At 45.7% G+C, this 26724-nt stretch overlaps 1 protein-coding gene across 1 annotated transcript in view; it reads right to left on the bottom strand.

The window, feature by feature from the left end:
* The window catches only part of ERBB3 (erb-b2 receptor tyrosine kinase 3), a 98535-nt gene that overhangs the window by 31374 nt on the left and 40437 nt on the right, over positions 1–26724 (bottom strand). The window contains exons 2-9 of the mRNA XM_079965355.1: positions 23066–23217; positions 18307–18502; positions 7142–7267; positions 5428–5493; positions 3786–3904; positions 2908–3049; positions 1958–2071; positions 1069–1189 (exon numbers count right to left, since the gene is read on the bottom strand). Of these exons, the coding sequence (XP_079821481.1) occupies positions 1069–1189; positions 1958–2071; positions 2908–3049; positions 3786–3904; positions 5428–5493; positions 7142–7267; positions 18307–18502; positions 23066–23217 (1036 nt within the window). The remainder of the gene's footprint in view (positions 1–1068; positions 1190–1957; positions 2072–2907; positions 3050–3785; positions 3905–5427; positions 5494–7141; positions 7268–18306; positions 18503–23065; positions 23218–26724) is intronic.

The raw sequence follows: 26724 nt of genomic DNA, 5'->3' as shown, positions 1-26724 counted from the left end.
CAAGAGCTGCTATGCATGATGACTTACCAGAGGATGGTAATCCCTGCATGTTATTTACATGGCTGTGAGAACATTGTGACTGCTGAGGTCACAAGCCACAAGCCACAAAAGAACCCCCAGCTAATCAAGGGCTCATTCCTCATCCTGGTTGTCAGTTAGCCCATTAAAGGAAAAGGTGCCCCAGTCAGTACCTGCCAAAGGTGGAGCCGATATGGCGTATTTATCACCTCTGCAATAAAAGAGATGTAATGTCTACAACTAGTCTGGTGATTGGGAGTGGCCACCGGGACCATATAGCACCAGTCCTAAAGGATCTTCAATGGCTCCCAGTACGTTTCCAAGCACAATTCAAAGTGTTGGTGCTGATCTTTAAAGCCCTAAATGGCCTCGGCCCAGTATCTCTGAAGGAGCGTCTCCACCCCCATCGCTCAGCCCAGACCAGGCACAGGCAAACTCAGCCCTCCAGATGTTTTGGGACTACAACTCCCATCATCCATAGCTAACAGGATCAGTGGTCAGGGATCACCGGGTTTGCCTATGCCTGGCCCAGATACTGAGGTCCTCTCCTGGGAGGGTCTACTGCTGGTTCCCTCACTGCAAGAAGCAAAGTTACAGGGAACCAGACAGAGGGCCTTCTTGGTAGTGGCACTCTTCTTGTGGAACGCCCTGCCTTCAGATTTCAAGGAAATAAACAACTATCTGACTTTCAGAAGACATCTGAAGACAGCCCTGTTTAGGGAAGTTTTTAAGGACATGCTTTTAGACATGTTGTAAGACACCCAGAGTGGCTGTGGGGAAACCGAGCCAGATGTGCAGGGTATAAATAATAAAATTATTATTACCACAACTATAGACCTACTAGCCCCTTAGATATGGCCTCCAAATTATACTCACAATATTTATTAAATAAAATCCAAGAATGGGATAGTAACCAATCCATTATATATGCTGAACAAGCACCAATCAGTTTGGTAGATTGAGTAGTGCTACTGCTGCACTGCTGTTACCTAGTGTCCCAACTCACAAGAAGTTATATCTTAGTGTAGAGAACAATCCGCGCATACTTACCCTACAAGACCAGTGATAAGGAAGTCCAGGTTGCCCAAGATTTTTGTGCAGTTGATAAAGCTGTCAATATTGCTGGAATCCACTGTCTGATACTTGCTTCCAATTCCAGTCCCTTCACATGCTGGAAACAAGGCAGAGGGTCAGGGTTGAATGTTTCAAAGAGGTGAAAGCTACCAGCTTAACGTCTCTCCACACAGCTCCCTAACATGCCTCCAGAGCTAATGGAATAGGCAAAAATGACTTGGTAATTCGGATCAGTCCCAAGTTTATATATGTATTTTTTAAAAAAACTTTTCAATGAGGTTGTACAGCAGGAAAAAGAAAGGGGGAGGAGAAATCAATAAAGTACAACTGAACAAATATAAATATCATATTATATTTCCTGTGGAATAAGCTACAGGAAGAGGGTATAAAGCCTCTTCCGTACATAGACAGAATATGTAAAAGAAAATCCTAGGAACAAGTCATGTGTCTATTCACAGAGTCTCTTCAACAGGCAGCATATGGAGCGGAGGTCTTTAAATCTTCAGAGGTGGAATTAATAAAAGTCAGAAATGGAAAACAAATACAAATCAAGGTCAATTATCACTTTACTTTTTTAATCAAGGTACCCCAAGGATAACTGCACACACCCATTAAGGGCAAATGCCGCATGAGTATAGAATGACACCTTTGTTTCTTAAAGAAGTCCAGAAGAGGAAGTCCAAGGCTTTCCCAGGCAGGTTGTCCAAGTTCTTTGAAGAAATATGCAGCTCACATGGCATGTGCACAACCTTCACACTTGAAAGGTGGATATGCTCCACAGAGAAGAAGATCTGGGAGCCTCAGTTATCCCTTCCTATTTAGTTTCCTGTTCCAGTAGCCAGAAGAAGCTATGGCTTTGTGTTACCTTTTGGGCAGAGCCCCACGCAAGGCTCACAGATCTTGCGGCCGCCTTTTTCCACTTCCATTTTGTGATTAGGGCAGGTCCGGATGCACAAGCTCTGATCCACCACAAAATTATCTGCAAAATAATGGGAAGGAGGCGAGAGAGAACAGGGGAAAGATTAAGGAAATGTGAGCAACTAGTCACTGGAAACCCCTTAGGGATGCTTGGGGCTAAAACAGGACCTCATAAGTAACTGTGAGGAGAGAGATGAGGTGTTGGGGCTCCTAGCTTTTCACTGAAGAATCCAGTCTCCTTCCATTTTAATATGAGAAAAGGATTAGCAGAGGATTATTATTATTTATTTATTTATTTATTTTTATTACTATTACTAATATTTACTAAATTTGTATGCCGCCCTTCTAGTTCACAGCATAAAAATACAATATAAAAAACAGATAATACATAATACAAAAAGGGGGGACGACCCCCAAAAGCTTTCAAACTTGGGGGAAAAAAGCAGTGATTTGAACTACTGTGACTTCTCTCTCATTCTTGATCTGGGAACAATCAGGTTAAAATTAAAATAAAATACTCAAATTGTTAGTGTTTGGTTATAGTGATATTAAACGTCTTATTAGACATTATTTTATTTAGACTTCGTCATTGACACTGTCAATTTATATCTATGCTGCATTTTCCACCAGTACATCTGTGCTCAAAGTGGTTCACAAGAAAACAATGCATGGGCCAGCATAAAAGTTTAAGAGGCCTTTGTACATCATGACCCCTCAATGGAGTTTTGCCACATCTGTGGCAATTTTCCCAGATGGGTTGCAGGTGGGGGGGTGGAATAATGCCTGAACTGGCCCTGAAGGAAGTGGTATTCCAATCTAAAGGAACACCCATCACACACACACACAGAGAGAAGACAACCACCCCCTTCTCCCCTATAGCCACAACCTAGGACTTACGGGGGCAGTTTTTGACGCATATGCCACCATACTGGTATTTGGCATCCGGGTTTGGCTCCAGTTGGAAGGTGAGCTTGTTGTAGATCAATGGAAGAGGGCAGCGTGTTTCACAGGCCCCATTGTCATTGACCTGCCGGCAGGCCTGGGGTTGAAAAAGCATGTGACAAAAAGCTGAGTAAGATCATGCCCACCCAATCCCCATCATTCAAGGCCGAAAGCTGAAACATTGAGCCAGATTCAACTAAACCAGTGCACTAGTGAAAGCCACCACTTGGACTCTCGCTAGCGCAATGGGCTTCCCACTCTCCTCCGCCATGCCTCTCCCACACCTCCCTCAAATGTGCTCTGGAAGGGCAAGAGGACCTCCCAAAACAGCATGCAGGAAGAGGGGAGGGGAAACCGTTCCATCAGAGAAGCAGAAACGCTTGCGCTGGTGGATCAGTTGTATTACTGCAACGCTGATTTCCACCCACTTCATACTAGATTCTTCCCCCAGTCCTGAAAACACACAAAAAACTTGGCACTAACACCATGGAGACACCATAGGGAGCTTGGTGAGAAAGGATAACCCACATTTTCCCCAATATTCCGTTAAAAACTGTGATTGCAAAGATGATTATCATTGTAGCTGAACATGGAAAGAAGCCAAGGCAGCCCAGGAAACAAAGGCTCTGGCAAAAGCTAAAGATCAGGAGCTGAGCTCAAAAGATTGGAGGGTTGTGCTGGCAGGCAGGTTGTGGGAACAAAAGGAAAAAGGGGCAGATATGTACACTCAAAACCCAATTGTTCCCATTCTCACAATCGTCTCCCTTCCTCAACACAGACCAGTCATACAAAGCACACCCAAGGAGAGCCGGACACAGAGACTGCTTACGTACAAAACACTCTGTCTTCAGTGGGCCAGTGCAGCCTCCTGCACATTCGTCGTGGCAGCATTCATTGGGGTTGGGGCCAAAGCAGCGCTCATTGCACTGGGGGGCACAGATGGTCTTGGTCACTATGGCAGGAGGAGAAAAATGTTGGGTGAGAAGCAGTCAATGCCATCGCCCCATCCTCCACTCTAACAGTCGGCTCCTCCCATCTTCTCCTGACCTTCCCAAGACCCTGGGAGGTGGACATAGAAAAAAAATTACCGTATTTTTCGCTCTGTAAGATGCACCCAGCCATAAGACGCACCTAGTTTTAGAGGAGGAGAGGGGGGGGGGGAATTCTCTCCCTCTCTGCTCAGCGCCTCTCCAGCAAAGCGGGAGGAGAAATGGAAGGGGCTCCATTTCTCCTCCCACTTTGCTGAAGGAGCGCTACGCAGAGGGGAAGCTGAGCAGCGCCTCTCCAGCGAAGAGAAGCCAGGAGAGCAAGAGGGATGGATCCCTCTTGCTCTCCTGGCTTCAGCGAAAGCAACGCGAAGCCTCTGGAGCACAGCAAGAGCGCTCCCGCTGCACTCAGGGTGCTTTGGGTGGCTATCCCTGAAGCACCGATCCCTCTTGCTTTCCTGGCTTCAGCGAAAGCTCCACAGCCTGCATTCGCTCCATAAGACGCACACACACATTTCCCCTTACTTTTTAGGAGGGGAAGTGCGTCTTATAGAGCGAAAAATACAGTATTTAAGGTACAGTTACTACCCCTCAACACAGAAATTTCCCATAGCATGATGCATCTGCAATCCCTGATCCAAAAGTCAGTATATTGCCTTCCCAATTAATGGAGGGTTGGGAGTTGAGGGATAGCTCAGTTGGCAGAGCATGAGTCTCAGTCTCAGGGCTGTGGGTTTGAGCCCCATGTTGTGTGAAAGATTCCTGCATTGCAGGGGTTTGGACAAGGTGATCTTTGTCGTCTCTTCCAATACTACAACTCTGTGATTTACTAGCATTCACAACTTATTTTTTCTAAAGAGGGCTCTTTGAGTGCTTTTGCACCAACTTAGCCCAGTTGAGGGCCATCGTAGAATTGGAAAAAGGTTCAGAAAAGGGCAACCAAAACAATCGAGGAGACGGAGCAAGCCCTATGAAGAAAAGTTGCAGCGTTTGGGACTTTTTAATAAACTACCATTCCCAGGATTCTCTGGGGGAGGCCATGACTGTAAAAGTGGTATCAAGGTGCTTTAAATGTATGCCATTATTGTCAGAGTTAAATCATCATGAAATCTGTTTCCCGTGTTCTCCCTCATATGAGCATTTTCTGCCATCTGGCCTCTTCAGTAGTAGTTCAGTTGTTAAAAGTTACGGATCACCTATTATATGCAGGCAGATTGCTTAAAGCAGGTGCTACCATAGCTTTCCTTTCCAAATCTGGAGTCTGTCTATCACCATGCCAAGTTTAAGATGACAGAACCCACATTTAAAGCAGCCATGAGAAGAATTGAGTCCCGGTTGCTCACCCAAGGACCAAACCTGGGGTCAGGGGTTAGTCTCCTCCAACCTGCCCTCCAATACTGGCTGGGCATAGTGGGAGCTGCAGTCCAAAAACATCTGGAAGGTCCCTGGTTTGGGGGGGAGACTGGGTCCCAGGCACTGTAATACTTACATGTTTGACAGTTATTAGGACCAGGACCCCAGCAGTGACCATTGCAGCTCTCATGACACGGAGAACCTATCCAGGGAGACAAAATGCAACATCAGCCATCTAATGAGTATGATGGGCCAATAAGCTTATAAAAATCACATTATGTCCAAAGGCCTGCCTCACATGCAATTTGCTTAATGTGCATGGAACCTGATTCAAAGTGTTTTAACCCTGAAAGGGCTTGCAGAGCAGCTTGACACAGGCAGAGAGGAATCTGTCTTATGCAGAGTCAAACAAATTATCTGCATTGACTGGCAGTGGTCCTCCATGGTTTCCTTCTTTCTTTTGTATATATTAGTTTTTTATTTTATTATTTCCAGTTATGCAGTATATTATGAAATAGTGAGACAGCTAGAAAGATAAGGCTTCACTTAACATTCTCTAGATTCAATTTAGAGGTCAAAAGCAGATATTTCGAAGGAGTATAAATATATGTATTTCCCTCCCTCTATGTTTTCATACCAAGAATACACATAGCCCTACCTGGAAATGCCAGAGTTTGACCCTGGGACCTTCTGCAAGCAAACAGGTGCTCTATTTAAAGATCATTTTAGATTGGTTATGGTCTGAGCCAGTTTGGATTTATTTGATATGTGTTTTCAGGAACCTCATAAGAATTAATTCTCTAGGTTGCACACACACAAAACAAAGGCTAAAAACATAACAATAAAATCATATTGCAGTAAAGACACAATAAACTTAAAAGACAACTGGTATAAAAGCCCCAACACAGAACGAGCACAATAAAGATGCAGTGGTGGAGGACTTTGACTAGGAAGCATGTGATGGAGTCACCTTGTTGAAACTAGGCAGGTTTATGTCTGGTGACGGCCTGGATGGAAGATTTCCTGGGTTCTCGCATTGCAGAAAGAAAACGGGGCACAAATGTAGCAGGGAAAAGAGAAGAGAGGAAATGGCTGCATGGGGTTGCATTGTATCCAGGGCAGCTGTCTACCAGCTCCACCTGGTACGCAGTTTGAGACCCTACCTGCCCGTGGACTGTCTCGCCAGAGTGGTGCATGCTCTAGTTATCTCCCGCTTGGACTACTGCAATGCGCTCTACGTGGGGCTACCTTTGAAGGTGACTCGGAAACTACAACTAATCCAGAATGCGGCAGCTAGACTGGTGACTGGGGGCGGCCACCAAGACCATATAACACTGGTCTTGGAAGACCTACATTGGCTTCCAGTACGTTTCCGAGCACAATTCAAAGTGTTGGTGTTGACCTTTAAAGTCCTAAACAACCTTGGCCCAGTGTACCTGAAGGAGCATCTCCACCCCCCATCGTTCTGCCCAGACACTGAGGTCCAGCGCCGAGGGCCTTCTGGCGGTTCCCTCACTGCGAGAAGCTAAGCTACAGGCAACCAGGCAGAGGGCCTTCTCGGTAGTGGCGCCCGCCCTGTGGAACGCCCTCCCATCAGATGTCTAAGAGATAAACAACTACCTGACATTTAGAAGGCATCTGAAGGCAGCCCTGTTCAGGGAAGTTTTTAATGTGTGACATTTTAATGTACTTTTAATCTTTGTTGGAAGCCGCCCAGAGTGGCTGGGGAACAAATAATAAATATCTATTACTATTACTATTACTCCTGTATAAACACAAAACATTGGCAGGCCAGACAGGGGAATACGAGTGCAAGCACACACCTCACCCTACTTTTAGCCAATACTCACACTTGTCTGCGTTCTTTTGGATCACTGTAGGGTAGCTTGGATCCCGGACGATGTCTCCCCAATTGATAGTATCCGCATGACACAACTGCTGGTTCCTCCCAATGTAGACACCCCCAGACAGGATTTCTGAAAAACAGTAAGAGGCAGCTGTGACCACTTTCCTTCTGGGAGATGTGAGACACCAAAATATCTGTGTGAGATATAGCCAGCATGCACACTGAGCACATCCAGCTTCCATATACAGTGGTACCTTGGTTCTCAAACACCTTGGTACTCAAACAATTTGGAACCCAAACACTGCAACCCAGGAAATGTTCTGGTTTGCGAACTCTTTTCGGAAGCCAAACATGCTCTGTTTTGAGTGTTGCACTTCCGATTTGAGTGCCACACTTCCGTTTTGAGTGTTACACTGAGGTATGACTGTTTTTGCTATTTATTCTGCTTGTTTTTGCGGCTCTTTTTTTTGTGACTGTGTGGAACCCAGTTCAGCTACTGATTGACTGTGCTTTCATTTATGGATCAATGGTCTCGTTAGATAGTAAAAGTCATGTTAAATGGCTGTTTTAGGGTTTTTTTAAAAAAAGTCTGGAACGGATTAATGCATTTTGCATTACTTTCTATGGGAAAGCGTGCCTTGGTTTTGGAACACTTTGGTTTTGGAACGGACTTCTGGAATGGATTAAGTTTGAGAACCAAGGTACCACTGTACTGAAAATGAAAGCAACCTTTTTCAGAACTCTTTCCGGAACAGATTATGAACCTATGGAAGACAAGCATGTGCAGTCCCACTTCCTTTAGCTCCACAGAATCATATAAAATCTGAAATGGGCTAGGATGGACTCCCAAAGAGGTTTCCCCACTCTCTGAATTCTCTCCACTATTATGATAATTCTCTCCACTGTTATGATCACTGCCTAACTCTCATTTCTATGGCTTTGCTGAGCCGTCTCCTTTTTCCCTTCAGACCTCTTCTCCACCAACTTCTTATTTATGCATTATTCTATTTAAATATATTTATAGCCTAGCCTTTCATCACAACCAACCCAGGGCAGGGCACAACCATAACACCGAACAAATTAAAACAATACACAAATCCATTTCGATTCACAGAGGGAACAAGAACAAGATAAAAGCGTAATTAAAAAGGCAGTCTTTAAAAACAGCAAAGCAGACTTCGTCCTTCCAGCGTATGTACTAAATTAAACAAGTTACCTTACAAAGGCCTGAGCAAATCGCTGAGTCTTGATCTGGCACTAAAAACAAAGTTGCTGTCATTACTACTTTCCCTCGAGCCATTTTTGTGTAGCGACTCATTGCCCGCACATATAGTACAATCCTATACGTGTCTATTCAGGAGTTCAGTGGGGCTTGCTCCCAGGCAAATGCCTATACGACTGTGGCCGCAGTCTCCCTTGCTTCCTTGCCATCCTTCAGCAAAAGGAGTGTGTGTGTGTGTGTGTGTGCGTGTGTGTGTTTTGAAGCAACACATTTGTCCCTTAACAGCAAGCTGCTTAACAAACTAAGTTCTGGAGACTTAATGAGTCCTTACCAGCAGAGGGCTGGGAGCTATCACTGTGTTTTTCAGACTTCCAAAGTATTCTTCGGATATACAGTCATACCTTGGAATCCGTTCCGGAAGTCCGTTCGAATTCCAAAGGGTTTGGAAACCAAAGTGCGGTTTCTGATTGGCTGCAGGAAGCTCCTGCAGCCGATCAGAAGCCGCGGAAGGCCCATTGGACGTTCGGGTTCCAAAGAACGGTCACAAAACGTTTGCAAGATTCACTTCCAGGTTTGCGGCATTCAGGAGTCAAAACATCCAAGTACCAATGCACTTGGGATCCACGGTACGACTGTATAAGTGAATAGGTATATCAGCCTCCCTATAAGCGGCTGGCAGGCCATTTATACCCAAGCCAGGCTGGGTATAAATACTATTTATTAAATTTGCACTTGCTGGCTTGATGAAATTGGTGCTTTCACAGTACAGTGGTACCTCTGGTTATGAACTTAATTCGTTCTGGAGGTCCATTCTTAATTTGAAACCATTCTTATCCTGAGGCGCGCTGTCACTAATGGGGCTTCCGGTGCGCGATTTCCATTCGCATCCCGGGGCAAAGTTCGCAACCAGGGGCAGATACTTCCAGGTTAGCGGAGATCGTAACCCGAAGCGTTTTTAACCAGAAGCGTTCGTAACCAGAAATACCACTGTACCTCACCCTGACTTTTGTTTACTTTTTTCCAGCTCTCATCTCCACAACCAAGGCTTATGGGCCTTGGTTACCCATTTGGAGGTGTCATGTGTTAAAGTCGCTCAAGGTAGTAAACATGGTTCCCCCAATATTATCCTCATAACAACGCTGTAAAATAGATTGGGCTAAGATCCTAGTAAGTTTCATGGCTCAGTGAGGATCTGAACCCTGATCTCATACTCCAATCAATGCACCACACATGCAGACCCTCCAAAGGTCCCTGTTTTCCAGGGACATTCCTGGATTTACAGAAGCCTCCCGGTTTCTGATTTGATCCCAGAATGTCCCGCTTTTTCCTTTGAACGTTTTCATTGGAAGAACGTTGAAGGGTATGGAGTTATGCGACCCGCCGCCCCCCCCCCAAGCCATCTGAAGGCAGCCCTGTAATGCTGAATGTTTTATTATGTTTTTATCTATGTTGGAAGCTACCCAGAGTGGCTGGGACAACCCAGACAGATGGTTGGGGTATAAATAGTAAAACAACAACAATAAACAACAACAACAACAACAACAACAACATAGGACCTCCCCATTTTCATCAGAGAAATATTGGAGGGTATGCACATGGATTTTTGTAGGGGGGATATCTGACCAAATGTTTCCCAAATCAGCATTGCAATATCGCCTTTCACATTGCTCCACTGCCACAAAGCTCTTCCCTGGCCTCCTACGCCTTGTCAATTCCACAATTCTTCCCACAGCCCTTTAACCATCTACTTTAGGCTGAGACATCGACCTTCTTTTCCCTTACAAGGAACGCAGTACACGTCTGCAATTATGTATTTAAGCGCTAAATATTAATGATGTGAAATACTTGTAGTATCCATGAAATGCTGCAGGCACTTCCATACAGCAGGGAATGTTGCCCAGGTAATTCTGAAAAGCCATGTCTCCTCCGCCAAGGGTTGTTCTGTCAGCCAACAGAAAGATCAAGCGATGGGAAAGCTGATAGATAGGTGTTGTCTTTTTTTGGTGCCACAGTAGCTGAACAACAACAACATCAACATCAACCCAACAGACTGGTTGGGGCAGATACCTAAAACATGCAGAGGCCTGTTCCCGGCTGTCTGTCTTCCTCTTAGCTCTGCTGACATGATAGCCAAGAACTCAGATTTCACAAACAGCCACTTCCAGTGGTTACGGAAGACTTCATACTTAACCAACCAGTAGTGCTCAACTGAAGGACGTATGTCAGGGGTGGGGAACTTGTGGCCCTCCAAATATTGCTGGACTCTAACATTCATCAACCCCAAGCAACATGGCCAATGGGCAGGAATGGTGGGAGTTGTAGGACAATAATATCTGGAGTGCCGTACATTCCCCATGGCTGATATAGTAGCTCCATGCTAAAATCTAAGTTGGGGTCTCCATGCTTTTCTAATCTATGTTTGCACATGCATCTGTCTGCATTCAGATTAATATAGCCAATTTCTGAGGCAACATCCATTGGCTGTGGTCCTGTGAACAGAGAGATGAAACTGAAACCTGAATTTAAGTCCCTGCATGATCATAAATTAATTATCATTATTATTTTGAAGATTTATAGGTTACCTTTCAGGGCAAACCCATCTCAAGGCAGCTTTAATCAGAATAACATATATATAGGAGAGAGAGAGAGAACTAAAAACATAGGACTGGATTCAACTAATATGTCCCATCAGCAGAAGCTCTGCAAAAGGTCTTCTCTAGCGAAACAGGGCTTTCCCCCTCTCCTCACCCTGTGTACCCCATCCATCTACTCTGAAGGTTCGGGAGAACCCCCACAGCAGTATATTTGGGGAGGGGGAGATTGTTCTATCTGGCAACCTGAAATGCTTACATTGATGGAACAAATGCCTTAGCGCAACATTGAATTCCATCCATGGTTCTCCATCACAAACTCACTAGCATGCAAAGAACACTATGCTAAACAGTGAGGCTAAACCTTGTGTATACATTAGCAGCTGAAAATATACCATGCTCACACCCCCAACCCCACTACATTTCAAGTCGAATTTGCGCTTGCTGTACACACCAGAAAGGGGGTGTTATCTCCCAACGCGCATTACAATGGTACCTTGGGTTAAGTACCTTACTTAATTCGTTCCGGAGGTCCATTCGTAACCTGAAACTGTTCTTAACCTGAAGCACCACTTTAGCTGATGGGGCCTCCTGCTGCCGCTGTGCCAGAGCACAATTTCTGTTCTCATCCTGAAGCAAAGTTCTTAACCTGAGGTACTATTTCTGGGTTAGCGGAGTCTGTAACCTGAAGCGTATGTAACCTGAAGCGTATGTAACCCGAGGTACCACTGTACCTTGCAGCATACACACCTTCAAACTCCTCTTCAGTAAAGCTGTCATACGTACATGTGCCGTCACCTGCGCATGCACAACATGCACACTGAACACACCTCATCTTAACCAGAGATTAATAATAATAATAATAATAATAATAATAATAATAATAATAATAATAATAATTTTTTATTTATACCCCGCCCTCCCCAGCCAAGGCCGGGCTCAAAGCAGCTTACAAGCAATAATAAAAACAAGATGAATGATTACAACTTAAAAACAAAAATAAAATACAACATTAAAATAATGGAACATTAAAATATTAAAATGTAGCCTCATCGCAGGAGGAGAAGGAAAAGAAGAAAAAAAAGAGAGGGAGGGAGGGAATCAAATTGCTTTATTAAGCAATCTAGATGGAACCTGGTTTGTGGTAAATGCATCAAACAGGGATATTTCTTGAGACGCTACAGGATACAGATAAATTGTGGCTAGCATTGTGTTCACTTGGCTTCACACACCAGTAGCAGGAGGGCACTGGAGCTGAAGTAAAAGGTAATGTATACATATAACGGCTTGCAAATGCATACTCGCTTAGCCACTGATCAATAGCTGTACGCTGGCTCCCTTGGCCAATAAAGCGAGATGAGCGCCGCAACCCCAGAGTCAGCCACGACTGGACCTAATGGTCAGGGGGCCCTTTGCCTTTATATAGTTTACAGTCTCTGAAAATGAGCTTGTGTTCACACAAAATATGTCTGAACTATCAACGAAGAGCACAAAAGCAACCTTGATATATAAGATACATGTGCCTTATTCTGGGCAATGGAAATGCTCTTATAGTGCACCAAATCCCTTGGGCCTTCACTGGTCTCCTATGCGATTGTCTACAGAACGGATGGAACAGCAAGGGCTGTATCAGATGCAGCACAGCTGGGTTCTCAATGCCATTGCTGAGGCATCCTGGGTGTAAAGCTCCTTGCATGCCTTTTCCAGGAACAATCCATGGCATTCCGATTGTGCACTAGAGCTAAACAAAACCGGGAGGCAACTGCTGTGCAGGCCTGTCCTTGGGCCAGACACTAAGATAAGATTGCCATACAGTGGTACCTCGGGTTAAGTACTTAATTCGTTCCGGAGGTCCGTTCTTAACCTGAAACTGTTCTTAACCTGAAGCACCACTTTAGCTAATGGGGCCTCCTGCTGCCACTGTGCCGCCGGAGCACGATTTCTGTTCTCATCCTGAAGCAAAGTTCTTAACCTGAGGTATTATTTCTGGGTTAGCGGAGTCTGTAACCTGAAGTGTATGTAACCTGAAGCATATGTAACCCGAGGTACCACTGTATTTCAAAAAGTGAAAACCCGGACACAAACGTTGTTGAGCTTTGGGGGGGGGCAAAGTTGTTGCCATATGCTCATTTTGACCGAATTCCACCTGGACGCTCTTTCCGGCAGACGAATCCCAGCTATTTCTGGGAAATTCAGGTCATACGGCAGCCCTAACTAAGAGGGCTGGCTTGCAAATCATAGCGAAGCAACATTACAGCACTCAGAGCTGCTCTTCCAAACCCCAATCAAGGGAAAAGAGCAATGAAACAAACCCACATTTACCAGTTGCTAACTGTCCTTTCCTTTCTGCCCTCCTTCGCCCCAAATGCAGCGGCTTCTTGGGTGTGACACAAGGACTATATAATAGCAATCCTGCCCAGGAACAAAGGGTAGATGAAACAGTGTGAATGGGGTCCATTTAGGAATCTAGACTCTGCTTAGCCAGGTGTCACCTGCCCAGGCTGCAAAACAGTTGACATTCCTTCTCATGCAGAATAACCCCAGGGGACTTTCGTAATGCAAATTCTTTATAAAGTTTCTGTTTGATAAGCAGGACAAGCAGTGGCGCTGTCTCTCACAATTGATTTAGTTTCCCTCAAAGTTCTGCTTCCACAGTCACCCACCCCCTTCCTCAACTAATTCCATTATCTCTACTGTAGCTGGAGTTGACCTTGAATTGGGACTCAACCCCAGGTTGTTTACAAGGCTTTTCTTTGTTGTACAACACCAGGTCTGGCCAATTAAAGGGGCAGTGTGCTAAGGGTGGCCCACAAACCTGCTTCTTTGGCAGCTAGTCAAATCCTGCAAGCTAAGTGGCTAAGTGGACCCATAAATTCTTTCTTGTAGATTGGACTTTCACCTGCTTATCTCCAGCTCAGATTGTAAAGATGTTCTCTCCAATACAATCAGAAGTTCAGAGAGTTAAGCAATAGGAGGGGCAGAGCCACAGATTGACGTTTAGGATCCATAGCTAATGACTCCTGCGAGATAAACATGTTTTCTACCCTCATCCTGAAGCCATCATTTCATTAGAGCCTCCATCACAGACTGGCCTCACCAACTTCTGAGATGCTGTGGATTGTGCTGGCTGTGTATAGGTTTTTCTGGCACCAGAGGTTCTTCTTTAAATACCCCTGCCACTCTGTATGCTTTCTTAATAATAATTACTATTATTTATATGCCAACGCCTGACTAGGTTGCCTGGAGAGCCGCATTTTAGACATTTTTTAAAAAAAAGATTGCCCAGGATTTTAAGTGATTTTATATCACTTAAATGCTTTTTGCATTTTTACTGTTGCTACGGTAATTGCTTTTGTTTCTGATGTTTTTGATTTGTTTTATATTTGTTTTATGGTTCTCTTTTGTAGACTATCTTGAAAAACTAGATTAATATTAAAAAAAAAAGAAGTGCTTTAGAACAACTGGATTTTATGATAGAAGTAACTTCCAAGATGACACAATTCATCAGACTCCTAGATGCTTTGTCCAAATTGTTTAAGACAAAGCCTTAAACGGCCCAGGACCACAATACCTCAAGGACCGCCTCTTTCCATATGAACCTACCCAGACCCTGAGATCATCTTCTGAGGCCCTCCTTCATATGACTCCTCCTCAAGAGGTCTGGAGGGTGGCAACACCAAAACAAGCCTTCTCTGCAGTGGCTCCCCGTCTGTGGAATGCTCTCCCCAGGGAAGTTCGCCAGGCCATTATACACCTTTAGGTGCCAGGCCTTTGGTTGACCTGATTGACATCCTATACCCTTTTAAAATGTGGCTCTTTTTTGGGTGTGTGTCATTGGGTGCTTGTTTTTATTTTGATTTTATATATCGGGGATAGGCAAACTCGGCCCTCCAAATGTTGTGGGACTACAAATCCCATCATTCCTGACCACTGGTCCTGTTAGCTAGGGATGATGTGAGTTGTAGTTCCAAAACATCTGGAGGGCCGAGTTTGCCTATGCCTGTTATATACCGCCATCTTTTCTGTGAACCGCCCTGAGACCTCCAGGTATATAGTGGTACAGTATATAAATTCAATAAATAATAATAATTAATCCTGTCTGGAAGCTCCTAAAAGATCTGGCTGTTGTTCAGCATAGAACCATTCAATATCTGGTTTCAACCAGATGCTGAATTTTGCTGTTGAAAGGAGAGGTAACAACCCCTAGATCAAGAATGGGATTCTGTGCACATGATTTCAAACTCCTAGACTCTTTCAGTGTCGCTCAAAAGAGATTACTAGTATGTTTACTAGTACATTGATTTAACCACAAACACTGCCTATCACACTACTGATGCAAGCCTTATGGGTCTAATTACAGTTCCTTTTTGTCTTCAGTTCCCCTTCCCAACACCACACGACATACAGTGAGGGCTAGCAACAGATGCCAAGACAAGTACCCAAAAGTCACAAGTAAGGGCATGTCTGCTCTGCAAATTAATCTTTTGTAATTGATTACTCTACAAACAAGTTCAGTTAATTCTATGAACTGTAGGTGAAAGTGCTACATGTTCTCTGAGGGAGAGTCATACTCTCGTTACAAAACCACGAGCACGGTTGCCAGTTTCGGGTGGGATTCAATCACACGCTGGCAAATGCAAGTTGTACAATCTTGTGCTCTTGCGCAGAAAACCCGTGATAAGCAAAATGAAGGGGAAATGCGACAGAAAGAGTGGGATAACCATGGCTTGACAAAACACTGTCAAGCCAGCCTGCTCACAAACTTTGTGCAAACATACCAGGATGACTGCTGACACTGTAAATTTAAAATGCTCTTATACCACTTTTAACAACTATGGGACGCGGATGGCGCTGTGGGTTAAACCACAGAACCTAGGGCTTGCTGATCAGAAGGCTGGTGGTTCGAATCCCCGTGACGGGGTGAGCTCCCATTACTCAGTCCCTGCTCCTGCAAACCTAGCAGTTAAAAAGCACAAAGTGCAAGTAGATAAATAGGTACTGCTCTGGCGGGAAGGTAAACGGCATTTCCGTGTGCTGCTCTGGTTTCACCAGAAGTGGCTTAGTCATGCTGGCCACATGACCCGGAAGCTGTACGCCGGCTCCCTTGGCCAATAAAGCGAGATGAGCGCCGCAACCCCAGAGTGGTCGCAATTGGAGCTAATGGTCAGGGGTCCCTTTACCTTTATACCACTTTTAACAACCATAGCTTCCCTCAAAGAAACCTGGAGACTGTAATTTGCTATGGGTTATGACTCTGCAGACCTACAATTCCCTTAACAAACTACAGTCTCCAGGTATCTCATGCCTATTGCAAAGAGTACTTTAAAGGGACATTAGTTAACATTTCAAAACCAGTTGCTGGATGGGTAGGTGCCCATGTATTTTTCTTGAAACAAACATTTAGAGTGAGATTGTGTTCTGCACAAGGACAGAGTCCAGGCATAGCGTGCGATTGCCTGAGCCAATGGTGTAAGATCTTGAGCTGTGGAATGTACTTTCCTCCTCAGTGGGGAAGGTAAAAGGTGACAGATGCTGAAATCATTTATCCACTGAGCAATCATGCTCCACCCAGTGCCCCACATACGCCCTAGCCTTGCCTGCAGGGAGCAACCGTGGGGATAGATATGCAATGTCTGCCCCATATACTTTTTCACTGGGTGCCTGAAGCAGCTTATAAATGGAACTAAGCATTCCATTTCCTCCCATCCACTGCAAAGTGTGAATGGCAATCTGGAAAAGGCTACTTAAACTGGGGTGCCCATGACCCTAATCCCCAGTAGAAAGAGCCAGATAGTGGCTACTAAGCAGGGGGGGAAGGGCACTTTCCACATTATAAAAAAGCACTCTGTTTTCAGGATTGCTTCAAGCTGTTGAGGGAAATAACCGGAGCTTAGATGCCCAGATGTGGATTCTTCAAGGCACATAGAAACTTTGCCAAATCTCAAATCAGTTGATGCCTCTCAGCAAGTGTACCACAACACATAAACACACACACACACACACACACACAGCAAGGTGCTCAACCCTACCTAAAAGTCATACTCTCCTATCTGATCATCCTTCTCTTCAGATTCCGGTTGCAGTAGTAGTTGTAGTTGTAGTTATTCACTGCTGAACTGAAGCACCCTACACATGCTGAAAGGGATCTCTCTTTGCTATTACTGCATATAAAAGGTAAAGGGTAAAGGGACCCCTGACCATTAGGTCCAGTCGTGGGCGACTCTGGGGTTGCGGCGCTCATCTCGCTATATTGGCCGAGGGAGCCGGTGTACAGCTTCCGGGTCATGTGGCCAGCATAACTAAGCCGCTTCTGGCGAACCAGAGCAGTGCACGGAAATGCCGTTTACCTTCCCGCCGGAGCAGTACCTATTTATCTACTTGCACTTTGACATGCTTTCGAACTGCTAAATTGGGAGGAGCAGGGACCGGGCAACGGGAGCTCACCCCGTTGTGGGGATTCGAACTGCCGACCTTCTGATCGGCAAATCCTAGGCTCTGTGGTTTAACCCACAGCGCCACCCGCGTCCCTTTTACTGCATATACTCAATGCCAAACCCTGGCACTCTGAGCAAGACATCTTTGAATGCACTACTGGGGAGAGAGATGTGTGGCATGCAGTAGTGTAGCATGGTTTGCCAGTGTCCAGCGTGGAGCAAGTGTTGCGCCCCCCTGGCAGACTGGGCAGCTGGGGTGGGGGCTCACGTGGAGCCTGCATGTGTGTGGGGTGTGTGTGTGTGTGTGTGTGTGTGTGTGTGAATGAAGCCCAGCTCCAAAAGGCTCCTCTCCCACTGCCTCAATCTGCCTGCCCACCAGACCAACCTGCCTGCCATCGCACCTCAGTTGCCAGGGCTCCATGCCTGTCATGGGGGCACCTGATTGCACCCCCTCAAAAATGTGCACCCGGGCAATGGCCCCCTACCCCCCACACGCTACACCTCTGGTGGCAGGAAGAAGTGGAGAAAAGCTGTGGCATGGCTAGTCTTGGGTAGGGGGCAGGGATGGAAAAGTACAGTCAGATGCTCAAGTGTTTAAGGAGGGGAACTGGTGGCCTTCCGCATGCTGCTAGACTACAACTCCTATTCATGAGCATTTGTCATTCTGGCTGATGCCAGTTGGATTTAGGAGTCTAGGAACCTTGGGAGGGGGTGTGGGTTCCATCACCACTCGCTTAAGACATGCCCTGGCAGAGGACAGCAAAGCACCTTCAATTATATTGGTCCTTTCTGGTCCAGGGACTGTTTTCATCAGGGCCATGGAATGCTACAATCTGCTCACTAACCTCCACAAAGACAGAAAAGGAGTCAGTAAGTAGCAGCGCGGAATCCCTGGCTGCATAGCACAAGCCTCAAGGCTCACCTGTGAGTTGATTGAAACCCAACTGCTGTAGGCCATGTGTGGCATTTTTTCCATAGTTGAGGAGGATGTAGAGGGCGTACTTGTCACCAGAGTCGTCATAGTGCTGCATCCCTCGTATTATGCGCAGGTTCTGCAGTGGCAGATAGGTGAAGATGTTCATGGCGATCAGAACGTAGCCAGTCACTTCTCGGATAGCCTGGGGAAAGTCAGAGGGAAATTTAAAGGGCACCATAACACACACCCATTTGTTATCGAATCGCGCAGCTAGCAATTTTGCTAACAGATCGTGCCGCCACTCAAAACAGGCTACGTATTGGGACTGCAGAACATGATGGGAGACGGTGACCTCTGCCCCTTCCCTGTCATTGGTCTGCCCCAGTCTCTTCTTCATTAAAAGCATTTGTAACGGCAGTGATGGAAAAGGAGGAACCAAAGGGGAGATTCACATAAACCCCTCCATGCATTGCCAGAATGTGTGGGGTGGGCGAGTGTCACATGACCTCGTGGCCAAGCCTCGCCCACTGCCAATTAAAGGGGGGGGGGAAATGGCCGTACATTTCCAAAATATAAGATAAAAAACAAATACAGTGGTACCTCTGGTTGCAAACGGGATCCGTTCCGGAGACCCGTTCGCAACATGAGCAGAACGCAACCTATGTCTGCACGTCTGTGCATGCACGGGTTGCGATTTGCCGCTTCTGTGCATGCGCAAGTGGCGAAACCCGGAAGTAACCCTTTCCGGTACCTCTGGGTCGCCGCGGGATGCAACCTGAAAAGACGTAACCTGAACCGAACGTAACAAGAGGTATGGCTGTAAAATAAAACCTACATACAGCAACAGTGTTTTGTGTTGTGTAGACTCCTATGATGTAAGTAATGGGCCCCGCCTGCTAGCCTGCTCCCTAAAATATCACTAGTTTTCTCATTTTTATATATTGGGTGCCTACATTCTGCATGTGTAAATGGCTTTAGATACCTCTTAGGTCCATTAATTACCATATAGCATATATTCAACACAAAAAACAGTGACAATATGTTGTTGACAAAGGACAGCTGGACATATGAAGGGCCCCATTACCTTCAGTAGCTTAGGGCCTCATCAAACCTAAATCCGGCCCTGGAAACAAGTCTATGTACAATACAGATATGCATGTGTAGAGCTTCTCCAAGTGAGAGGGACCCCAATTGCTTTCCAATATCCACTGGGCGTGTTGGATGTCACAGGAGCATGGTGGCAGAAGTGGATGTGGCTACCTTTCGCAGTGGCAGTGGACAGGGCTAGCCCATGCAACTGTGGTGGGGCAAGGCTACATCAATAGGTCCCTTCCAGATGTTATATCAACATGTGAAGGGGGCTGTATGAATCTGCCGCCCCCAAAGTTTTCCAAAAGTGGTTGTAAGAGCGGTGCAATTTTGCAGTAATCCGAGGATCAGAAACCTAGAGCAGAGGAGCTGTTTGATATTGTTTCAAGAGTGAAACTAAAAATGGTCTGGCAACAGACCTGCGAATTCAGGAGTTGCAGAGTTCAAACAGAATTCCTTTATTGCACACCCCAAACTCTTGTTTGAATTACTTATCAAGTTTGCAGCTGCAACCGTCGCCATGTTTCATTTCCCCTTTCTCTTTTGTTGGATCATACTTGCAACGAGACACCTTCCTCATCTCCATGTTTCAGTCACTAGAGCAGAAATAATTTCTCTTGAGTTTCAGCCTCTCTCTGTGCGTGTCACAGGATAATATTTTCTCCCCTCTGAGCAGAGGGGGGAAAGTTATACCATCTAGACTTACCAAGATTCCCCACTATAATGATGCCCATTTCCCTGAAGGATTTTACATCCCCAAGGATGTAAGTGATTCTGCAGCAAGCCAGATCACGGCTACTTTGCATTAGGAAGGTCAAGGCAGAGGCCTGCTGGTTACCCTACAATCTTTTTAGGCAAGATGTTCTTAGTTTTTCTATAGGGATCACAAAGCATTAGAGCTTGTGAAATCCCCCAAGACTATGATATCATCATCTTTGCTGGGGAACTGTTGTCTTGTGTTAGTGACTGCATTTGGTGGCCACCCACGTAAGGTACATTTCATATTCTCTTAAATTAAATGAAGGGGGTGGGGAAGGCTCTTTCCCTGTGGGAGAATGCATTAGTCAGGGAAAGGACCACTGTGACTTCAGACAACACTCAATAGGTCAGTTGTTGTTGACAGCTCACCCTGCCACTGGAAGCAGGAAAGTTAATTCCTGCAATGATGAGTTGACTCCATTTGTACAATCACATTATGAAGAGTCTTTCCCACTCATCATACTGTGGTTCCCACATACCACAGGCAGGTTCAATCTAGATTAACATATTATACGGCTGTTGAACACTGGATATCTCGGCCTCCCAGCTACTCTGGGAAGGTGGACAATCCGAAACTCTACTGCCTCAACCATAGCTGTCAACTTTCAGATTTGAAAATAAGGGATCAGCAGCCCCGAAAATAGGGGTGCGGGTGGCGCTGTGGGTTAAACCACAGAGCCTAGGACTTGCCAGTCAGAAGGTCGGTGGTTCGAATCCCCGCGACGGGGTGAGCTCCTGTTGCTCGGTCCCTGCTCCTGCCAACCTAGCAGTTCGAAAGCAAGTCAAAGTGCAAGTAGATAAATAGGTACCGCTCTGGCAGGAAGGTAAATGGCATTTCCGTGTGCTGCTCTGGTTCGCCAGAAGCGGCTTAGTCATGCTGGCCACATGACCCAGAAGCTGTACGCCGGCTCCCTCAGCCAATAAAGCGAGATGAGCGCCGAAACCCCAGAGTCGGTCACGACTGGACCTAATGGTTAGGGGTCCCTTTACTTTTACCTTTAGCCCCCAAAATAAGGGATCAGCAGCCTCACCTGTCCCGGGGACAGTCTACGGGATATCTGACAATCTGGGATAGCAGCGGGAAGCGGCGCTGGAATAAGGGAATTTCCCGCAAAAAAAGGGAAGGTTGACAGCTATGGCCTCAACTGTGAGCTGAAGGAAATTACCCCAGTCTTTAGCCAGTTGCAGCATAGATCAGAAGCAGGGATGCCCAGGCTTCTACTCACCCTCAAAGTGCAAACCTCACTGACGTCAACATATGACGAGCAGCATCGTTCAATCCCTCCTCTGTCTTGGCACTAACCTATGACTCCCCACTTTAAGATGCAGGAACCCAACACAGCAAAAACCCCACAACCTTGGCTCTTTATCAAGGCAGAGTCTAGGTGCCATAAGTGCTGTCTACCTGTCTGGTGCCCATAGAAGGCAAGTCAGGGCATGGCCCTGTCTGGCAGGAAATCTGGGAGCAAGTGAGAGCAGGAAGAGGGAGAGAGCTAACAAGACAGTTCTCCACACTAGTGAGATGGGGTAAGGAGCAAGGAGGAAAGACAGAGAGGTTAATTTAAATCCTAAGACGGTAACAAGGGTATTGCTTAAACTGCTGACAGTCAATATTCCCAGGGTGCCTTGTAGAAGATTCCGTGCTAGCTTCACAAATCTGCTGACCTGACAACAGGAATGAACTTAGGCCTGGTGCACTCGTAACACGGGCTTTTTGCAAATCATGGTTTGCAGTTGGGATTCAGATTCAGGATTGAACTATCCCCCTTCCCCACTCCAGCATGCTTTCTCCCCCTCCCTTCCTGACAGTAACCATGTTTTCATTTTATGTGTGTGTTAGCTCAATAGATGTTAACGGCAAATTACATTCTTTTCTAACCATGGTTTTGCAAATCGACTTGAAATCAGCGGTTGTGAGGAAACCATGACTTATATCAATGAACATATTCACACAACATCATGTTTATCTGTGGAAAGGGAAGAGTAGGGCAGGAAATAGCTGCAAACCAGGGAAGTGGGAGAGAAAGAAATATACATGCACAAGGTTGGCTCCTAGTCTGCAAAAAAAGTGTGCATGGGATCTATTATTTTATCTGCACCAGCAATACCTGTACTCCTATAGGGCCAGCAGTGTGCATGGTGCTTTAAAGAGTATAAAATGGCAAACCCCTGCCCCAAAGAGCTTACAGTATAATCTAAAATTATTTTAGATTATGTTATTTTAAAAAGGAAGGGAAGGGAAGCCCCAGGAGATTGTACACATGCTTAGGCTTCATGACAGGCTGTTATAGTAGGGCATGGGTAGGCAGACTAAGGCCCAGAGGTTGGATCCGGCCCAATCGCCTTCTAAATCCAGCCCGCAGATGGCCCGGGAATCAGCGTGTTTTTACATGAGTAGAATGTGTCCTTTTATTTAAAATGCATCTCTGGGTTATTTGTGGGGCCTGCTTGGTGTTTTTACATGAGTAGAATGTGTGCTTTTATTTAAAATACATCTCTGGGTTATTTGTGGGGCATAGGAATGTGTTAAATTCCCCCCCCCCCAGTGGACCGGCTCCCTGCTGAAAAGGTTTGCTGAGGTGCCAACTTGAACAAAATATTGGGGAGGCCAGGTAAGACCCACATAATCGATCACATGATGCGATGTACGCACACCATTTGAATGGAAGCTCCCACCAACTGGGGGGGTGGCAGCCCCCTCAAATATTTATTGGGCGAGTGAAGACCCTTTGGCCCCTATGGGCATGGGAGCTATGGGGTGTCAACATCTCTTCCTGCCTTCTATGTTTCGAAGCACGCTCCTCCTCCTAGATCCTTACTGGCCCTTGTGTGCTTCACAGGGCTGATGCCAACACACAAAGGTCTTTCCCCCAACACACACGCTCAGCAAGTAATCTCCTTTCCATCCCCTCGTTACCTGCAAGAATGAGAGGTCCGAATTTCTTTCAATGAGCACAATCTCAAGGTTGCCCATGACAATCTCACAGTTGTTGTACATTTTCTGTAGCGTCTGGTATGTCTGGTGGGAATCTCCCGTGACACTGAGACCATTCAGGGTGCCTGCACAGACTGCAACAAAAGAAGGAGAAGAGATGCATAAGTCAGGAGCAAAGCACAGTAGCTGAAACTTGGCAGCCAACGGGTGACAAGAAAGATCAAGGTCAAACACCCCCTCCCCGTCATAAGCAGGGCTGCCCACACATCAGCGCTTCACAATTTGATCCACGATCCTGGCCAGAGCATGCCGCAGGTAAAGATTAGGTGTGAACCAAGTTAGCTGTCCAGGGTCACAATAACCTTCCTCTGGAACACATCACTCAAGGCACTTCACTCAAGCCCCCTGACACTGAGGATATATCCACACCATGAACTTACAAAACTTTTATGCCAGTTTAACTATCATGATTTCCTTCCCCCCAAATCCTGGTAGTTAACTGTAGTTTGATGAAAGAACTAAGAATCCCCAGTCCCCTTCTCACAGAATTACAGTCCTCAGGTTTTCTTTGGGACAGAGAACTGCTATGAATTTGGTATGGATAGATCTTCTCAATGGGAGAGGCAGAGAACCTGTGGTCCCTCCAGGTGTGGTTGAACTACAGCTCCCATCATCACTGACCATTCCCCATGGTGGCTGGGGCTGATGGAAGTTTGAGTCCAACATCTGAAAGAAGACAGGTTAACCACCCTTGCTCTATGGGCTCACTTAGGATGCCTCTAGAGAAGGCTTTCCCAAACTTGGGTGTCCAGCTGTTTTTGAACTACAACTCCCATCATCCCTAGCTAGCAGGGATGATGGGAATTGTAGCCCCAAAACAGCTGGACACCCAAGTTTGGGAAACCCTGCTCGAGGCACTCTTGTGAGTAACAAATGTGATTGACATCCGCAATCCATATGGGATTATTTATTAAATCTGTATATTGCCCTTCATCTAAAGATTTCAGGGTGGTTCACAATATAAAAATACAAAATGAGAGCACAGAATATGTAACAAAACAAAACAAAAACTCCTACATATATATATATATTAATAGGATCAGATGATGTGGTAAAGCAACTATGGTTGATACCAGTTAAGGTAATGCCAAACAACCATGTTAGATGCCATAACTTTCAAAACTATCCTTCGACTTGAAACCTGGCACAAACATCACCAGGGAGAAGCCACCTGTAAAATAGCTTATAGTTCCTCAGAAGGGTGGCAATGATGGCCAGCGTCCAACTTCAGAGGTGCTCAAGGGCTTGGACATGCTCAGCGGGCTTGTTGCTTGTTTTCCTCAGAACACCTGACCCCAATGACACATTACAAACTGTTTTTTGAACTCACTACCCCCAGTTTCAAAAGGGGTTTGCCTTGAAGAATGGGGAGCTCCTGGTCCAGAGATTGAAGCCCAATGTGTATTGGGCACACAGAACTTATTACATAGTTCTATATGAAACACAGCCAAATACAGTGGTACCTCAGGTTACAAACGCTTCAGGTTACAGAGTCCGCTAACCCAGAAATAGTGCTTCAGGTTAAGAACTTTGCTTCAGGATGAGAACAGAAATCATGCTCCGGTGGCACAGCAGCAGTGGGAGGCCCTATTAGCTAAAGTGGTCTTCAGGTTAAGAACAGTTTCAGGTTAAGAACAGACCTCTGAAACTAATTGGTAACCCGAGGTACCACTGTATAAGAAAGGAGAACCTGCTTTTAGCAGTGGTTGTTGAATACAAGTTGACATTCCAGTTTTATGGTAAGAGTTCAAATTCTGAATTTCCTTAAAACCAGACAGTAAAGTTTCAAAAAGTCAAGTTCTGTATATATGTGTGTGTGGGTACGGATATATCACACCGCTTGGAAAACAAGTGGGCACTATTGACCAGTTTTACTTCTTTTGGAACAGAGGAAGTCAATACAAAAAAAAATACCAGTCACCATGGTGCCCACTTCCTGGCAGCTTGCCATTGGCTAATCTCACCCAGGCCCTGAAGGCAATTTGCCAGGGAAATGATTGGCAACCATGAGCACCGGCAATTCCAGCTCCACCCCTTGGAAGGTAAATAAGCAATCAGCTTCTCCCCCACAGCTGAAGTGGCAGGTAACAAGAAGAAGTGTGCAATAGGGCAGAAACCACAGAGAAGCAGGTTCCTTGACTTGATAGGCCTCCGAGAGCTTTGTTGAGATCTGGATCTGCCCCAGATCTTTTGTTTTCTGTTCTCCTTGACAAGGAGTACATTCTGGTGTGGGTGCATTTACACTTGAGGTTTTTTTGGCATGCAACACACGCATCAAGCTGCGTCCTCAACACACCACTGACCCACTGGGTGCCATCTTTGCCCCTTGAAAAGCACCACTACACAATGCCCTGACTCCACTGAGATCCATACCCTTATTCTCCTGCAGGCTCCTGCAGATATGGTCTGAGAGTATTGTTCTTGGCATGGCAGCATAGGTCCAGCAGGCCCCTGGCACTCGTACCCGGCTGCCCACCCTCCCCTGCACAGGCCTGCTTTCCAGGCAAGCACCACCCTCTTCATTGCAACCCTACAGAGCAGGTGTGGGATGGGGTGTGTGAAACAGACCAAGCGCTAGTTACAGCTTTCAGCACTCCTCTATTATCACGCAGACTTCTCCCAGCAGCTTTGAAAGGAAGCTTAGGGTGTGAGGATGCAGAAAACACCTGGCTTCTAGTTCTCTTTTTATTTCAAGGCTTGTCGATGCTCACTATTTTCTGTTCTCTTTGGGCGAACACGCCAGAACCACATTTTTAATATTCATTTGTTCTTTTTAAAATATTTCTGCACTGCTCCCTGTTTTAGTGATACTTGAATGGTTCATAATATAAAACAAAATAATAATGTATTAAAACATGGAAAACAACTGTAGAATTCCACTCCCTGTCGCCAGCAATATATATTATTCAAAGCTGGAAATTAGGAACCAAACAAAGACCTGGACAAACAGGTAGGGCTTAAGCAGGTACTGAAAGCTCAGGTCAGCCAACCTGTTGGCTTCTTTCCAAGAGCAGGGAGTTCCACAGAACAGGCACATTCACAGAAAAGAAATATAGATTAGTTAGTTACCACTGACTTTACCCTCCTCCTTATCATGTAATCAAGTGAATTACGAGTGGCAAAAGGGTGGTTTTTATTCTTTCATGTTTATAGGTAAAGCGAGGATGTTACTTAAAAATTATCAGTTGTGTGTGCAGAGCAGGCAGCAGTGGTTATTCTGGATCAATTAGCCATGGAGACAGGTGTGCTCTCCAGTATCTGGTGTTTGCAGGTAAACTTTTGTTGCTAAATCACAGGTTAGGCACACTGTGCCCCATCATCCATGAACGCATAAACACTTGTTGTTAATAGGTAACAGAGCGAACACTGAATAAACAAGACTACCCGGCTCGGTTTTCATTTTGGATTAAATCATCCAAAACAAACTCTCACTCAACCCCCAACCCCCATGTTCCTTATTCAAAACCACTCATTTGTACTAAAGGCAGAAGATATACATAAAACATGTAGTTCAAGAACAGGGGAAGTCCACCTTCTTTAGTCCAGTTGCAATGAACATAGGGTTGTGTTTGGTAGACCTA

The sequence above is a fragment of the Podarcis cretensis genome, assembly GCF_951804945.1.
Source record: "Podarcis cretensis genome assembly, chromosome: 2".
Classification (NCBI taxonomy): domain Eukaryota; kingdom Metazoa; phylum Chordata; class Lepidosauria; order Squamata; family Lacertidae; genus Podarcis; species Podarcis cretensis.
This window is presented reverse-complemented; position numbering and strand designations above follow the sequence as displayed.